Below are 18,593 nucleotides of genomic sequence, written 5' to 3'. Positions count from 1 at the left end.
TGCAACACACGGGACGGTGGGGGGGGGCACGGCTGCATCACACGGGACGGTGGGGGGGCTCGGCTGCAACACACGGGACGGTGGGGGGGCTCGGCTGCAACACACGGGACGGTGGGGGGGCACGGCTGCATCACACGGGACGGTGGGGGGGCTCGGCTGCATCACACGGGACGGTGGGGGGGCTCGGCTGCAACACACGGGACGGTGGGGGGGGCTCGGCTGCAACACACGGGACGGTGGGGGGGCACGGCTGCATCACACGGGACGGTGGGGGGGCTCGGCTGCAACACACGGGACGGTGGGGGGGCTCGGCTGCAACACACGGGACGGTGGGGGGGCACGGCTGCATCACACGGGACGGTGGGGGGGCTCGGCTGCATCACACGGGACGGTGGGGGGGCTCGGCTGCAACACACGGGACGGTGGGGGGGGCTCAGCTGCAACACACGGGACGGTGGGGGGGCACGGCTGCATCACACGGGACGGTGGGGGGGCTCGGCTGCAACACACGGGACGGTGGGGGGCTCGGCTGCATCACACGGGACGGTGGGGGGGCTCGGCTGCAACACACGGGGCGGGGGGGGGGGTGACCTCGGCTGCGTCACACGGGACGGGGGGCCTCGGCCGTATGACGAGAGGTTGGAGCAGTTGGACATGTTTAGCTTCTTCGATACACAGAACATTATGGGTTATAGTAAATCTAGTGACAAACAATTATGGAGGGATGTTGCCCCTCACAGACCGGGGTCGGCTTCCAACCTATGGAACTACACTCAGCCCCGAGAAGCTTTTGTCCCAATTTGCTCCAAACACTGTACAGCACGTTACTGACCAAGCACCGTAGGATGAAGGAGGTTTTTTTTTACCACCATGATTGCAGTGTATCGTGTTCACACACTGCTGAATCTGCTCCATTTTTGTGTATTTTTTTTTTATTTGCAGAAATCGATATAAATTTACCAAACATGCCCAAACCTTTGGGTGGATGATGAGACGGCGGCCATATTGATAGCTTGCTTTGTGAACTCATCAGTTTGCTGTGGCCTTTATTATGTAATGTTGGGTATAAAACTACAACAAATCTGCTCACAAGAAATATTCATTACAGGATCTGGTGAAAGAACAACTCCACACAAACATAAATTTAATTTATTCTAAAGCAAACTCAAGATTTTTTTTTTCTTCTCATTTTCTTTTATAGCAAATTCTATCACATACAGGTTAATGCAACAAAAGAAAGAAACAAAAAATCTGTACAATTGTCATGATAGACGGGGAAGGTGAACAATCCAGATATAAATACAGATATAATCCATGCACATTACCCCTTGTACTCCGCTGTATACTGTGGTGCTGGGGTCTCCCCCACACGGTGCAATGATGACCCCCGCCAGACTGTGTGCCTCGGACGTGTAGGAGCTCTGTACAGAATACACAGGGTGTGATGGAGACAAGTGATAAAAAGACAACTGCGCTGAGATCAGACAGGCTGTTAGTAGGCAACATCCAGAGCGCCACTGACCAGGAGCCGGGACACATGCCGCCGCCACTCCGAGACTACAGGACGGCAGGGACACATGCTGCCGCCACTCCGAGACTACAGGACGGCAGGGACACATGCCGCCGCCGCCACTCCGAGACTACAGGACGGCAGGGACACATGCCGCCGCCACTCCGAGACTACAGGACGGCAGGGACACATGCCGCCGCCACTCCGAGACTACAGGACGGCAAGGAGGGGTTTGGTATTAAAGCTGCTTCTTTATAAATTTCCGTTAGTGATAAAGCGCTGCAGCTCCCGCCACCCAGACCTGCAGCCGACACAGACGGCCGGAGCAACACAAGCTGCTAGTTACATAATGTGACGCTGGATGACCACGCGAGGCCACGAAAGAAGAAATCCTTACAGTATTAGTTCATTAGCGCGACAGCTGAGGGACCCGGCCGCCACCAGTACACCGAACAGGCAATAGGGATCAAGCATAGCACTCCAAATGTGAGGCCCGAGCCGCACTCCTTCTGCGCTATACAATAGGACTCGCAGACCACCCGCCGCAGTAGGGTCTGCACCTTCCATTAGAGCAGTGTTCCCCAAGTCCGGTCCTCAAGAGCCACCAACAGGTCATTTTTTCAGGAATTCCTTAATATTGCACAGGTGATGGAATTATCAAGGAAATCCTGAAAACATGACCTGTTGGTGGCTCTTGAGGACCGGACTTGGGGAACACTGCATTAGAGCATCGTCCACACAGGACAATGGGGGCTTTCTATTTACACATGCAAATTGCCTCTTCTGCGAAAAAGAGGACTTACTCTATAGCGCCACCTGTTGGAAGTAGCGATCCTACAAGTCACAACCAACCCTTTAACGAGTCGTGTAATATGACTTAGGATAAAAGCCAAATCAGTATCTCTGCTCGCAGACTCGGTGTTTCGGGCTGTTGGCCCTCGTCAGTGCAAAGCATGAGAACTGATTTGGAGAGGTGAGAGGCTCTGGACTGGGGTCTAAGGGTATCGTTTCTCCTTATGGAGAGTGACATACCAGCTGGCTTGGTAAGGTAAGGAGACTTATTCGCCGTGCAATGCTCCTCTGGGAAATTAAATATGCAAATTGCCTCTTCTGAGAAAAAGAGGACTTAACCTCTATAGCGCCACCTGTATTCTATTTACACGGTGACTAAATATCTTATAAATTAAGTGACAGACAAATCCCCTCCATATGGAAAACAATGCAGAAAACCAGAAGCGAGACCACCAGACTGCAGGAGAGCGAGCGTCTGTGCCCGGAGGAGAGCGAGCCTCATGGCAACACGTGGCTGCCATGCCAACATTTTACCCGGGAGACCACTAAATGTGGCCGCCATCACGTGAGAACCAGATTATGCAGGAGTAACCTCGGCCCCATGGGCGTATACTGAAGACTTGGACTAAAGGTAAAAACCACTTAACCCTTCACTGGAAAAAGCCCAACTGTCCTTCATCTTTTCTCACAGCTGAAGGTCTACACTGTAAAACTGTCCTGATGGCGCAAATCTTCTCGCAAATTAGTTTTAAAAAAAAAAGAAGAAAAAAAAAATAAGTTTTAAAAGAATCCTCAGTGGTCGCCCGGCCCCAGACGCTGCCCCCCGCCACTGCAGACTCGTGCTGAGGGTTGTGGGAAGGAGAACGGGCGTTTAAATAAGGTCTCGTCCACTCGCAGAATGTGAAATAGTTTTAATGTGTCTTGTTAACCACGGTGTAACCGGCTCCCTCCGCGGACGGCACCGGCTGCAGTAAAACGAGCTCGCTGAATATTTACAAAATAAAACAGCAAAACAGGTAAGAAAAAGAACCAGAAGCTGCAAAGCAGCGGCGGCTGCGACGTGGAAAGCAGATGCTGAGCGGAAGTCGCCTCCTCACCGGCTCACAAATCTACATTCAGTTCAAGAAAAAGAGAATTTGAGAATTCACATACATTTTAGTTAAATAAAATACTGATTGCAACAACTCGAGAGGCGGCTCGTGGCGTCTTCTCTGCCGCTCGGGACTGGGGCAGTTATTGTCTTTATTTTTTTTTACATTTTAGGAAAATTCTTTAAATGGAGAAGAGAAATGCCATTTTCTGGACTAATAAATCCCCTTCAGCGCTGGAGCCCTGGACCCTCGCTGGCCGCTCCACCGGTAAAGTTGTGAGTTCTATTAGTGTTAATCGCAGCCGTCACCGGACACGTCCTGCGCACGGGAGCTGCTGGCGCATTCTCTGCCACCACTTTCTAGAAGCCGCCCAGGACAGAGCGATGCCACTAACTATGTGTGGAGACGTCGGAGGACGAGCTGCTGTTGCTGTTCGTAGTTTGCGCTCTTTTAATGTACAAGTTTAAAAGTTTCATCTGAAAAAGAAGAAATGCATGAAGTCGTTACCAACAGGCATCTGAGCCCTAAAGAAACGGACACCAGCAGAGGGGTCACCCGGCCTCCATCTTACATAATCCTATAGTATCGCCACCAGAAGGAGGCGGTGAGAACGGGGGAGCCGGTGCTGTGACTGACGACTGGAGGACAGGGGGGGGTATAGCCGGGGCTGTGACCGACGACTGGAGGATGGGGGGAGCCGGGGCTGTGACCGACGACTGGGGGAGCCGGGGCTGTGACCGACGACTGGAGGATGGGGGGAGCCGGGGCTGTGACCGACGACTGGGGGACGGGGGGAGCCGAGGCTGTGACCGACGACTGGAGGATGGGGGGAGCCGGGGCTGTGACCGACGACTGGGGGACGGGGGGAGCCGGGGCTGTGACCGACGACTGGGGGACGGGGGGAGCCGGGGTTGTGACCGACGACTGGAGGACGGGGGGGGGGTATAGCCGGGGCTGTGACCGACGACTGGGGGACGGGGGGGGTATAGCCGGGGCTGTGACCGACGACTGGAGGACGGGGGGAGCCGGGGCTGTGACTGACGACTGGAGGACGGGGGGAGCCGGGGCTGTGACCGACGACTGGAGGACGGGGGGGTATAGCCGGGGCTGTGACCGACGACTGGAGGACGGGGGGAGCCGGGGCTGTGACCGACGACTGGGGGACGGGGGGAGCTGGGGCTGTGACTGACGACTGGAGGACGGGGGGAGCCGGGGCTGTGACCGACGACTGGAGGACGGGGGGGTATAGCCGGGGCTGTGACCGACGACTGGAGGACGGGGGGAGCCGGGGCTGTGACCGACGACTGGAGGACGGGGGGGTATAGCCGGGGCTGTGACCGACGACTGGAGGACGGGGGGAGCCGGGGCTGTGACCGACGACTGGGGGACGGAGGGAGCCGGGGCTGCACCCGACAACTGGGGGACGGGGGGAGCCGGGGCTGCACCCGACAACTGGAGGACTTGGGGTTTATGGAGCCGGGGCTGCAACCGACGACTGGAGGACAGGGGGGTCCGGAGCAGAGCTGTGACTGACGACTTGAGGACGGGGGAGTCAGGACTGTGACTGAAGGACGGGGGGGGGGGGGGGGGGGAATAGGAGGCTATAGGACGGGACTGCGCCCAGGACAGGGAAATCCTTCATATACAGTGGGTACGGAAAGTATTCAGACCCCTTTAAATTTTTCAGTCTGTTTCTTTGCAGCCATTTGGTGAATTCAAAGAAGTTCATTTTTTTCTCATTAATGTGCACTCTGCACCCCATCTTCACTGAAAAAAAAAAACAAATGTAATTTTTTCAAATTTAAGAAAAACAAATATCCCATGGTCATAAGTCTTCAGACCCTTTGCTCAGACTCTCATGTAAGTCACATGCTGTCCATTTCCTTGTGATCCTCCTTGAGATGGTTCTGCTCCTTCATTGGAGTCCAGCTGTGTAATTACACTAATAGGACTTGATTTGGAGCTGCGCACACCTGTCTATATCAGACCTCACAGCTCACAGTGCATGTCAGACCAAATGAGAATCATGAGGTCAAAGGAACTGGCCAAGGAGCTCAGAGACAGAATTGTGGCAAGGCACAGATCTGGCCAAGGTTACAACAGAATTTCTGCAGTACTCAAGGTTCCTAAGAGCACAGTGGCCTCCATAACCCTTAATGGAAGAAGTTTGGGACCTCCAGAAATCTTCCTAGTCCAATAGTAGAAAAAACACACATCCGCACTGCTCAAAGGTCAAACTCAATGACCGTATTATATTATAGGTCTAGCACCACAGAAAGTGATACTGGCTGTATGAATCCTTTACACCTGAATCAACGGGGTGCTGCTGCCAGAAAAAATGTATACAGAATCCAATGGCAAAATAGAAAAAGTAGGCGCGCATTTACCCTGTTGCAGTGAATATCACTTTATTAGGACATATAAACAAACGGATAGCAGGGAGGGATAGAGTCAGCCACGGACAACGATCGTTTCGTGCTCTACGGCACTTCAACGGGACCCGTTGAAGTGCCGTAGAGCACGAAACGATCGTTGTCCGTGGCTGACTCTATCCCTCCCTGCTATCCGTTTGTTTATATGTCCTAATAAAGTGATATTCACTGCAACAGGGTAAATGCGCGCCTACTTTTTCTATTTTGCCATTAGAAGTCTTCCTAGACCTGGCCGTCCAGCCAAACTGAGCAATCGTGGGAGAAGAGTCTTGGTGAGAAGGTAAAGAAGGACCCCAAGATCACTGTGGCTGAGCTCCAGAGATGCAGTAGGGAGATGGGAGAAAGTTCCACAAAGTTAACTATCACTGCAGCCTCCACCAGTCGAGCCTTTATAGCAGAGTGGCCCGTCAGAAGCCTCTCCTCAGTGCAAGACATATGAAAGCCGCATAGAGTTTGCTAAAAAAAACACATGAAGGACTCCCAGACTATGAGAACTAAGATTCTCAGGTCTGATGAGATGAAGATAGAGCTTTCTGGTGATAATTCTAAGCGGTATGTGTGGAGAAAACCAGGCACTGCTCATCACCTGCCCAATACCATCCCAACAGTGAAGCATGGTGGTGGCAGCATCATGCTATGGGGGTGTTTTTTAGCTCCAGGGACAGGACGACTGGTTGCCATTGAAGGAAACATGAATGCGGCCAAGTACAGAGATATCCGGGATGAAAACCTCTTCCAGAGTGCTCTGGACCTCAGACTTGGCCGAAGGTTCACCTTCCAACAAGACAATGACCCTAAGCACGCAACAAAGGAGCAGCTTCAGAACAACTCTGTGACCATTCCTGACCGGCCCAGCCAGAGCCCTGACCTAAACCCAATGGAGCATCTCTGGAGAGACCTGAAAATGGCGTCCACCAACGTTCACCATCCAACCTGACGGAACTGGAGAGGAACTGCAAGGAAGAATGGCAGAGGATCCCCAAATCCAGGGGTGAAAAACTTGCGGCATCATTCCCAAGAAGCTCAAAAGGTGTTTCTACTCAATACTGAGCAAAGGGTCTGAATACTTATGACCATGTGATAATTCCGGTTTTCTTTTTTAATAGATTTGCAAAAATTTCTACATTTGTTTTTTTGGAGTGCAGAGTGCACATTAATGAGGGAAAAATGAACTTTATTGAATTTACCTAATGGCTGCAATGAAACAGAGTGAAAAATGTAAAGGGGTGTGAATACTTTCCGTACCCGCCGTACCACTTAAGGCTGTATTTTCGCCCCAATGACGTGGGCCGCCCGTCTTACCTTACTGCCGGTCAGCTGCGCCAGATACGGTTTCAGTTCTTCTCCGATCACAGAATAAATGGCTACGAGACAGAAGACGCTCGCTTTACGGACGCTGCTCTCCGTATTGTCGTAGCCCTGCAGGGAGAATAGAAACCTGGGTCAGTGGCCTCGTTACCGGCGGTTTATAGTGAAGCCCCTGTGATGCATAATGGGAGACCCCAGATAATGTGACAGAAGCTGAATATGGCGATGCTCCGTATACCGTACATGACGGCGTCACACCTGTAATAAGCCGGGGATGATGTCCTGCAGGATCTGATGCAGCGACTCCTTAGAAATGCGCTCAATCACTTTAGTCTGCATTTTGATGGCGGCGAGGTTGATGGGGTAGTCGGCCGTCTGGATGATGGGACACAGGACCTTGATGCACTGCTCCGGGTGTATGGAGCTGGCAAGGGTGGAGGCGGCTTCTTCAGCTGCTCGCACAACCTGAAACACACAACAGTCAGCGTCACAACCAGGGTCCTGATACCAGAGAACAATAACACCTGAAGATACAGAACTCGTCCATGTGGCCCTGTATAAGGACTTCCCGGAACCGAGTCATCATACGCACGGACGCAGCGGCCCGATCTGCAGGAGCTCACTAGGATAAATCCGTCCTCAGCAGAATAGGACGGCATCCAACTGAGCGAACGAGAACAATCTTCTGGGAAGAAGTATCCCCTCCCCCATCCTGACAACTCCGCACACAACACCGAGTAACTCCCTGCACGGCGTATGGATGACAGTGCAAAGTGAAAGACACTGGTGTATACATTACAGCAACCGAAGACATGTAACGTGACCCGCACTGTGTGTCCTCCATATCAGATGTGTGCGGAGTTGTCAGGATGGGGGAGGGGATACTTCTTCCCATTGCTGTCACTAGTAATGCTACGTGAATCTGCTGTTTGCACTATGGTGCTGCGCTTCATAAGGACTGGGACTGTCGAAACGTTGCTCTGTATATGGCAGAATGAAAAGAGTTTGGATGCCGTCCTCCTATTCCACCGAGGACAGAACTCCTCCATATCACCTCGCATCTGAAGGGGGATTCCAGGCCCATGTCCCCCCGTACATCAGACAAAGGTTGGCGAAATGCCGTTCATCGGTCGTAATAACTGTATCAGACGACATCGACCGCATTGGATTATCTTTATGGTTGATAACAGAGCGACAGCTTATGATCCTCCAAGAAAAAAAATCCAGTGTGCCCGATCCGACCCAGCGCGCCCGGTCCGACCCAGCGCGCCCGCTCCCACCCAGCGCATCCGATCCGACCCAGCGCGCCCGATCCCGACCCAGCGCGCCCGATCCCGACCCAGCGCGCCCGATCCCGACCCAGCGCGCCCGGTCCCGACCCAGCGCGCCCGGTCCCGACCCAGCGCGCCCGGTCCCGACCCAGCGCGCCCGGTCCCGACCCAGCGCGCCCGGTCCCGACCCAGCGCGCCCGGTCCCGACCCAGCGCGCCCGGTCCCGACCCAGCGCGCCCGGTCCCGACCCAGCGCGCCCGGTCCCGACCCAGCGCGCCCGACCCGACCCAGCGCGCCCGATCCACCGTCTGGGTGGTCACCAGTCAAAACTAACAAAAGTGAATTTGGCCAACGCGGCAGACAATCTTTCCCAATGGTCAAAATCAGTCTTTTCTCTGGGGCTTTATATAAATGAAGATCCACTTTCTAACAGACCGAACACTCATCACAGCAGAGGGTCGGTTACTATCTATCAGTGTTTGTCCATACATTACGTTTTTCCTGCAAAAACTGCAGCATTTTAAGGTCCCAGCAAAGTGAATTTCTGAAATCCGGACTCGCTATGTATGTTTACTGTGCAGATTTGAAGCCATTCAGGAGTTGTCAGGTTACTGCAGCGTTCTTCAATGACTGGGGAAAAAAACGCATCAAAAGCACAAAAACATATGTATTCTACACAGCAGTCTCCTGCCCTGAAGGTAATACTATTGTGCAGACTGGATGCAACTGTACCAAACCCTCAGTGGCGAGTCCTCTCAGCTGGATACAGGGCTGTGAACGTCTGCAGACGGAGTGGCGAAGCCTCTGCCACAGGGGTGTCAAACTGCATTCCTCGAGGGCCGCAAACCATGCGTGTTTTCAAGATTTCCTTAGCATTGCACAAGGTGCTGCAATCATTATGTGTGTAGGTGATTAAATTATCACCTGTGCAGTACAAGGAAATCCTGAAAACATGACCTGGTTGCAGCCCTCGAGGAATGGAGTTTGACACTCCTGCTCTGCCAGACTCAGATTTCTGACCAATTTCTAAAATACGCACAATGTAATATAAGAGGCCGTATTGAGGCGTCGTCCTGTGGAGGGTCCCGGATCTGTTCCCACCCAGCAGTGCGCTCGGCCATCTCCTGCGGAGGGTCCCTGGATCTGTTCCCACCCAGCAGTGCGCTCGGCCATCTCCTGCAGAGGGTCCCTGGATCTGTTCCCACCCAGCAGTGCGCTCGGCCATCTCCTGCAGAGGGTCCCGGATCTGTTCCCACCCAGCAGTGCGCTCGGCCATCTCCTGCGGAGGGTCCCTGGATCTGTTCCCACCCAGCAGTGCGCTCGGCCATCTCATGCGGAGGGTCCCTGGATCTGTTCCCACCCAGCTGTGCGCTCGGCCATCTCCTGCAGAGGGTCCCGGATCTGTTCCCACCCAGCTGTGCGCTCGGCCATCTCCTGCAGAGGGTCCCGGATCTGTTCCCACGCAGCTGTGCGCTCGGCCATCTCCTGCAGAGGGTCCCGGATCTGTTCCCACGCAGCTGTGCCCTCGGCCATCTCCTGCGGAGGGTCCCGGATCTGTTCCCACGCAGCTGTGCCCTCGGCCATCTCCTGCGGAGGGTCCCGGATCTGTTCCCACCCAGCTGTGCGCCCAGTCATCTCCTGCGGACGGTCCCCGGATCGGTTCCCACCCAGCTGTGCGCTCGGCCATCTCCTGCGGAGGGTCCTGGATCTGTTCCCACCCAGCTGTGCGCTCGGTCATCTCTTGCGGAGGGTCCCCGGATCAGTTCCCACCCAGCTGTGCGCTCAGCCATCTCCTGCAGAGGGTCCCGGATCTGTTCCCACGCAGCTGTGCCCTCGGCCATCTCCTGCGGAGGGTCCCGGATCTGTTCCCATCCAGCTGTGCGCTCGGCTATCTCCTGCAGAGGGTCTCCGGATCTGTTCCCACGCAGCTGTGCCCTCGGCCATCTCCTGCGGAGGGTCCCGGATCTGTTCCCATCCAGCTGTGCGCTCAGTCATCTCCTGCAGAGCGTCTCCGGATCGGTTCCCACCCAGCTGTGCGCTCAGTCATCTCCTGCAGAGCGTCTCCGGATCGGTTCCCACCCAGCTGTGCGCTCGGCCATCTCCTGCGGAGGGTCCCGGATCGGTTCCCACCCAGCTGTGCGCTCGGCCATCTCCTGCGGAGCGTCTCCGGATCGGTTCCCACCCAGCTGTGCGCTCGGCCATCTCCTGCGGAGGGTCCCGGATCTGTTCCCACGCAGCTGTGCCCTCGGCCATCTCCTGCAGAGGGTCCCCGCATCTGTTCCCACCCAGCTGTGCGCTCGGCCATCTCCTGCAGAGGGTCTCCGGATCTGTTCCCACCCAGCTGTGCACTCGGCCATCTCCTGCGGAGGGTCCCTGGATCTGTTCCCACCCAGCTGTGCGCTCGGCCATCTCCTGCGGAGGGTCCCGGATCGGTTCCCGCCCAGCTGTGCGCTCGGCCATCTCCTGCGGAGGGTCCCGGATCGGTTCCCACCCAGCTGTGCGCTCGGTCATCTCCTGCGGAGGGTCCCGGATCGGTTCCCACCCAGCTGTGCGCTCGGCCATCTCCTGCGGAGGGTCCCGGATCGGTTCCCACCCAGCTGTGCGCTCGGTCATCTCCTGCGGAGGGTCCCGGATCGGTTCCCACCCAGCTGTGCGCTCGGTCATCTCCTGCGGAGGGTCCCGGATCGGTTCCCACCCAGCTGTGCGCTCGGCCATCTCCTGCGGAGGGTCCCGGATCGGTTCCCACCCAGCTGTGCGCTCAGCCATCTCCTGCGGAGGGTCCCGGATCTGTTCCCACCCAGCTGTGCGCTCAGCCATCTCCTGCGGAGGGTCCCGGATCTGTTCCCACCCAGCTGTGCGCTCAGCCATCCGCTCAGGTAAACAGCCCATAAACCTTTACATGAAGCAATTAGGGCCCGGAGGGAGATTTACAGCAGCTTTCATGGCGCAGAGTACACAGAGTAAAAGCCACTTAGACGGGATCCTGCGCTCCGCTCTGCTACCGCCAATAAAACTAAACCTTTTAGCTCAGGATTTTACCAGATTCAGGGGAGACTGAAGTGTGACGATGGTTTCAGGAGTTCAGCGTCAGAGGTGACATTCATGTGTGACAAAACCCAAGCAGCTGTCCGGTCGTGGCAATATATGGGGTGTAGATCCTGCGCCCAGAAACCAAGCAACGTGGGCACTTGGCGCTATGTATGATTATGGAGGATGACCGTTACTGATGCATGATCGATTCTTGGGTCTCCGGTGCTGTGGTCAGGTCACTAGTCTGTGGCCGCTGGACGGGGGGGCACACAAATCCCTTACACTTCCCAACTGATCAACCACGGCAGACGCACGGTCATCTGTTACTCTGCAATGACGATCGTGCAGCAGCCCTGGCTGATCAAAAGCTGCGATGGAGATACCAAAAGGTAAGGAATCTCCTCCTCCTCCTCCTGCCGACGCAACAGCGGCGCAACGCTAATGTGAACTTAGCCTTAGAGGGGTCTCAGGTCGCCCCAGACAGAACCGAATTCACATCATTCTTTGTATGATGGATGGCGTTATGCACCACACTGGCTCCTGTTGCATTGCTGCACCCGGAGGACCTGGGATGGGTGAGTGCACCGCGGCTGCAGCACAAGGGTCACAGTAAACTAGCAAAAGCTTTCGGAGGCTAAAATCACAAGTGACGAGATCCGGGGGCTGCAATTTACATCGGCTGACACCAACAGCTGACCAGACTTCTGCCGCCTCATGTGGTCCTCGTTTCTGGCAGCCGCTTATCTCCAGGCAGGAGGATCACTCATGTAGTATTGGGGGAGAGATGGGAGGCTCCAGACTTACAAAAACACCTGAGGGGCCGCAATCTCACCTGGCCTCTGAGGTGGGACGATCACCCCGCCTGCAGCTGGAGGGCAACGTATTCTGGAGCTGCTCTCACTCAGTCATGGCAGCTGCGTGCGGGAAAATGTACCTGCAAATATCAGCCTGCACATAAAGCGTCCCCCCGACACCGCCGCTCAGACTCTGCTCATAGGTACAGGGACAAAAAAAAAAAAAAGCAGGAGTGATCCGATCAGAGGAAAAGCCACTGCAGCCATAAGATGCAGCACTGCTTGAATCGAATGGTATTATATACACACACACAGTATAAGGAGATTATATATATATATATATATATATATATATATATATATATATATATATATATATATATATATATATATATATATATATACACATACACACACATAGTTCGAACAAAGAAAGGGAACACATCCCACATCATAGATATCACTGAATTCCAGTTGTAAATCTTTATTCATTACATAGTGGAATGTGTTGAGAACAATAAAACCTACAAATCATCAACGTAAATCACAACTAATATCCCACAGAGGTCTGGATTTGTAATGATACTCAAAATCAAAGTGGAAACAAATTGCTGGTGCAACTTCAGTGGAAATGCCTCAAGACAAGGAAATGATGCTCAGTAGTGTGTGTGGCCTCCACGTGCCGGTATGACCTCCCTACAACACCTGGGCATGCTCTTAATGAGCCGGCAGATGGTCTCCTGAGGGATCTCCTCCCAGACCTGGACTAAAGCATCCGCCAACTCCTGGACAGTCTGTGGTGCAACGTGACGTTGGTGGATGGTGCGAGACATGATGTCCAGATGTGCTCAAACGGATTCAGGTCTGGGGAACGGGCGGCCAGTCCATAGCTTCAATGCCTTCATCTTGCAGGAACTGCTGACACTCCAGCCACATGAGGTCTGGCATTGTCCTGCATTAGGAGGAACCCAGGGCCAACTGCACCAGAATATGGTCTCACAAGGGGTCTGAGGATCTCATCTCGGTACCTAATGGCAGACAGGCTACCTCTGGCGAGCACATGGAGGGCTGTGCGGCCCTACAAAGAAATGCCACCCCACACCATTACTGACCCACTGCCAAACCGGTCATGCTGAAGGATGTTGCAGGCAGCAGATCGCTCTCCACGGCGTCTCCAGACTCTGTCACGTCTGTCACATGTGCTCAGTGTGAACCTGCTTTCATCTGCGAGTTTGCCAATCTTGGTGTTCTGTGGCAAATGCTAAGCGTCCTGAACGGTATTGGGCTGTGAGCACAACCCCCATCCGTGGACGTCAGACACTCATACCATCCTCATGGACTCTAACCGTTTGTGCAGACACATGCACATTTGCGGCCTGCTGGAGGTCACTTTGCAGGGCTCTGGCAGTGCTCCTCCTGTTCCTCCTTGCACAAAAGCTGAGGTAGCGGTCCTGCTGCTGGGTTGTTGCCCTCCTACGGCCCCCTCCACGTCTCCTGGTGTACTGGCCTGTCTCCTGGTATCACCTCCAGCCTCTGGACACTACGCTGACAGACACAACAAACCTTCTTGCCACAGCTCGCATTGATGTGCCATCCTGGATGAGCTGCACTACCTGAGCCACTTGTGTGGGTTGTAGAGTCCGTCTCATGCTACCACGAGTGTGAAAGCACAACCAACATTCAGAAGTGACCAAAACATCAGCCAGAAAGCATTGGTACTGAGATGTGGTCTGTGGCCCTCACCTGCAGTATTGCAGAACCGCTCCTTTATTGAGGCGTCTTGATTGCCAATAATTTCCATCTGATATATATATATATATATATATATATATATATATATATATATATATTGTGCATGTATGTGTGTATATATGAATAGTGTGTGTGTGTAGATATATGTATAATGTGTGTGTATGTACACCATGTTCCAAATTATTATGCAAAATGACATTTTTCTCAGATTTTCCTAAATGGTCGGTGCAAATGACAGTCAGTCTAATAAAAGTCATCACCCGTAAGAGTATAGTATATTTAGTGAGACGTACCTGTACATACACACACTACCCCGGTCACATCCCGGTATTATATACACATGCAGTTGTGCTCAAAAGTTTACATACCCCGGCAGAATTTTTGCATTTTTGGCCTTTTCTCAGCGAATATGAATGATAACACCAAAACTTTTCCTTCACTCATGGTTAATGGTTGGCTGAAGCCATTTATTGTCAAACTACTGTGTTTCATATTCTCTAAAAAAAAAAAAAAAAAAGGCAAAGAAAGCAAAAATTCTGCGGAGATATGTAAACTTTTGAGCACAACTGTACACACACCCCTGTATTATATACGGGAGGGGGGCGCTGGAGGTGGATACAGTGTAAATAGAATTTAAGTCGCAATTTTCTTGACTACACAGAACCTTCCCAATGACTAAGTCCGTCTGGGAGACGTTTGGTGACTGTTGCGGCCCCTCCCCGTATATACACACACCAGACATACATCACATGTAGTGGGTGCTGCGCTCTGCGGAGCACGAATCCACTATAACGAACAATGCAGCTAATGATTCAGGTTTCATTAGTTTTCTCCTGCATAAAAACTTGGGCACAATGTTAATGAGTAAACTCTGCTCACTACATCGCGAGGAGGCGCCGCAGTTCATCACAACGTTCAGCGAGACCGAGCCACAACCCGATGGAGAAGCTGCCGCACCTCATCACAACGTTCAGCGAGACCGAGCCACAACCCGAAGGAGAAGCTGCTGCACCTCATCACAACATTCTGCGAGACTGCGCCACAACCCGTTGGAGGAGCTGCCGCACCTCATCACAACGTTCAGCCAGACCGAGCCACAACCTGAAGGAGAAGCTGCTGCACCTCATCACAACATTCTGCGAGACTGCGCCACAACCCGATGGAGGAGCTGCCGCACCTCATCACAACGTTCAGCGAGACCGAGCCACAACCCGATGGAGAAGCTGCCGCACCTCATCACAACCCGAAGGAGAAGCAGCCGCACCTCATCACAACGTTCAGCGAGACCAAGCCACAACCCGAAGGAGAAGCTGCTGCACCTCATCACAACATTCTGCGACACTGCGCCACAACCCGATGGAGGAGCTTGTTATGTTTGCTAATGACAGGTGTTATGAAGGCAATCCAGAAACACAGTGTGCTTAGCGATCAGAGCGCACACAGTGATCTGACAAATACCCAAAAATACAAGAACGAGCTCTGAGACGTGGAAACTCTGTAGACTGCACACCTGATCCTATCCTAAACACAACTAAAAGCGGCTGTGGATTGCGCCTAACAACTACCTAGGCAACTCGGCACAGCCTAAGAAACTAGCTAGCCTGAAGATAGAAAAATAGGCCTGACTTGCCCCAGAGAAATTCCCCAAAGGAAAAGGCAGCCCCCCACATATAATGACTGAGTAAGATGAAAAGACAAAACGTAGGGATGAAATAGATTCAGCAAAGTGGGGCCCGATATTCTAGGACAGAGCGAGGACAGTAAAGCGAACTTTGCAGTCTACAAAAAACCCTAAAGCAAAACCACGCAAAGGGGGCAAAAAAAAAACCACCGTGCCGAACTAACGGCACGGCGGTACACCCTTTGCGTCTCAGAGCTTCCAGCAAAACAAAAGACAAGCTGGACAGAAAAAAAGCAACAAAAAAGCAAAAAGCACTTAGCTATACAGAGCAGCAGGTCACAGGAACAATCAGGAGAAGCTCAGATCCAACACTGAAACATTGACAAGGAGCAAGGATAGCAGCATCAGGCGGAGTTAAGTAATGAAGCAGTTAACGAGCTCACCAGAACACCTGAGGGAGGAAGCTCAGAAGCTGCAGTACCACATGTGACCACAGGAGTGAATTCAGCCACAGAATTCACAACAGTACCCCCCCCCTTGAGGAGGGGTCACCGAACCCTCACCAGAGCCCCCAGGCCGACCAGGATGAGCCGCATGAAAGGCACGAACAAGATCGGAAGCATGAACATCAGAGGCAAAAACCCAGGAATTATCTTCCTGAGCATAACCCTTCCATTTAACCAGATACTGGAGTTTCCGTCTAGAAACACGAGAATCCAAAATCTTCTACACAATATACTCCAATTCCCCCTCCACCAAAACCGGGGCAGGAGGCTCAACAGATGGAACCATAGGTGCCACGTATCTCCGCAACAACGACCTATGGAATACATTATGTATGGAAAAGGAGTCTGGGAGGGTCAAACGAAAAGACACAGGATTGAGAACCTCAGAAATCCTATACGGACCAATAAAACGAGGTTTAAATTTAGGAGAGGAAACCTTCATAGGAATATGACGAGAAGACAACCAAACCAGATCCCCAACATGAAGTCGGGGACCCACACGGCGTCTGCGATTAGCGAAAAGTTGAGCTTTCTCCTGGGACAAGATCAAATTGTCCACTACCTGAGTCCAGATCTGCTGCAACCTATCCACCACAGAATCCACACCAGGACAGTCCGAAGACTCAACCTGTCCTGAAGAGAAACGAGGATGGAACCCAGAATTGCAAAAAAATGGAGAAACCAAGGTAGCCGAGCTGGCCCGATTATTAAGGGCGAACTCAGCCAACGGCAAAAAGGACACCCAATCATCCTGGTCTGCAGAAACAAAACATCTCAGATATGTTTCCAAGGTCTGATTGGTTCGTTCGGTCTGGCCATTAGTCTGAGGATGGAAAGCCGAGGAAAAGGATAGGTCAATGCCCATCCTACCACAAAAGGCTCGCCAAAACCTTGAAACAAACTGGGAACCTCTGTCAGAAACAATATTCTCAGGAATGCCATGCAACCGAACCACATGCTGAAAGAACAAAGGTACCAAATCAGAGGAGGAAGGCAATTTAGCCAAGGGCACCAGATGGACCATTTTAGAAAAGCGATCACAGACCACCCAAATGACTGACATCTTTTGAGAAACGGGAAGGTCAGAAATGAAATCCATCGAAATATGTGTCCAAGGCCTCTTTGGGACCGGCAAGGGCAAAAGCAACCCACTGGCACGAGAACAGCAGGGATAAGCCCTAGCACAAATCCCACAGGACTGCACAAAAGTACGTACATCCCGTGACAGAGATGGCCACCAGAAGGATCTAGCCACTAACTCTCTGGTACCAAAGATTCCAGGATGACCAGCCAACACCGAACAATGAAGTTCAGAGATAAGTTTATTAGTCCACCTATCAGGGACGAACAGTTTCTCTGCTGGACAACGATCAGGTTTATTCGCCTGAAATTTTTGCAGCACCCGCCGCAAATCAGGGGAGATGGCAGACACAATGACTCCTTCCTTGAGGATACCCGCTGGCTCAGATAAACCCGGAGAGTCGGGCACAAAACTCCTAGACAGAGCATCCGCCTTCACATTTTTAGAGCCCGGAAGGTACGAAATCACAAAGTCGAAGCGGGCAAAAAATAACGACCAACGGGCCTGTCTAGGATTCAAGCGCTTGGCAGACTCGAGATAAGTAAGGTTCTTATGATCAGTCAATACCACCACGCGATGCTTAGCTCCTTCAAGCCAATGACGCCACTCCTCGAATGCCCACTTCATGGCCAGCAACTCTCGATTGCCCACATCATAATTACGCTCAGCGGCCGAAAACTTCCTGGAAAAGAAAGCACATGGTTTCATCACTGAGCAATCAGAACCTCTCTGTGACAAAACCGCCCCTGCTCCAATCTCAGAAGCATCAACCTCGACCTGGAACGGAAGAGAAACATCTGGCTGACACAACACAGGGGCAGAACAAAAACGACGCTTCAACTCCTGAAAAGCTTCCACAGCAGCAGAAGACCAATTAACCAAATCAGCACCCTTCTTGGTCAAATCGGTCAATGGTTTGGCAATGCTAGAAAAATTACAGATGAAGCGACGATAAAAATTAGCAAAGCCCAGGAACTTTTGCAGACTTTTCAGAGATGTCGGCTGAATCCAATCCTGGATGGCTTGGACCTTAACTGGATCCATCTCGATAGTAGAAGGGGTAAAGATGAACCCCAAAAATGAAACTTTCTGCACACCGAAGAGACACTTTGATCCCTTCACAAACAAAGAGTTAGCACGCAGGACCTGAAAAACCATTCTGACCTGCTTCACATGAGACTCCCAATCATCTGAGAAGATCAAAATGTCATCCAAGTAAACAATCAGGAATTTATCCAGATACTCACGGAAGATGTCATGCATAAAAGACTGAAACACAGATGGAGCATTGGCAAGTCCGAACGGCATCACTAGATACTCAAAATGACCCTCGGGTGTATTGAATGCAGTTTTCCATTCATCTCCTTGCCTGATTCTCACCAGATTATACGCACCACGAAGATCT

At 52.5% G+C, this 18,593-nt stretch overlaps 1 protein-coding gene across 5 annotated transcripts in view; it reads right to left on the bottom strand.

Annotated features, from left to right (window-relative positions):
- Positions 1-1,135: 1,135 nt before the first annotated feature.
- The window catches only part of CLASP1 (cytoplasmic linker associated protein 1), a 197,302-nt gene continuing 179,844 nt past the window's right edge, over positions 1,136-18,593 (bottom strand). For all 5 annotated transcript variants that reach the window (XM_069732633.1, XM_069732634.1, XM_069732635.1 and 2 more), the window contains 3 exons: positions 7,392-7,598; positions 7,128-7,244; positions 1,136-3,869 (listed from right to left, as the gene is read on the bottom strand). In XM_069732633.1, coding sequence (XP_069588734.1) covers positions 3,783-3,869; positions 7,128-7,244; positions 7,392-7,598 — 411 coding nt within the window. In that variant the 3' untranslated portion in view covers positions 1,136-3,782. The remainder of the gene's footprint in view (positions 3,870-7,127; positions 7,245-7,391; positions 7,599-18,593) is intronic.

Source organism: Ranitomeya imitator, chromosome 7 (genome assembly GCF_032444005.1).
Source record: "Ranitomeya imitator isolate aRanImi1 chromosome 7, aRanImi1.pri, whole genome shotgun sequence".
NCBI lineage: Eukaryota > Metazoa > Chordata > Amphibia > Anura > Dendrobatidae > Ranitomeya > Ranitomeya imitator.
This window is presented reverse-complemented; position numbering and strand designations above follow the sequence as displayed.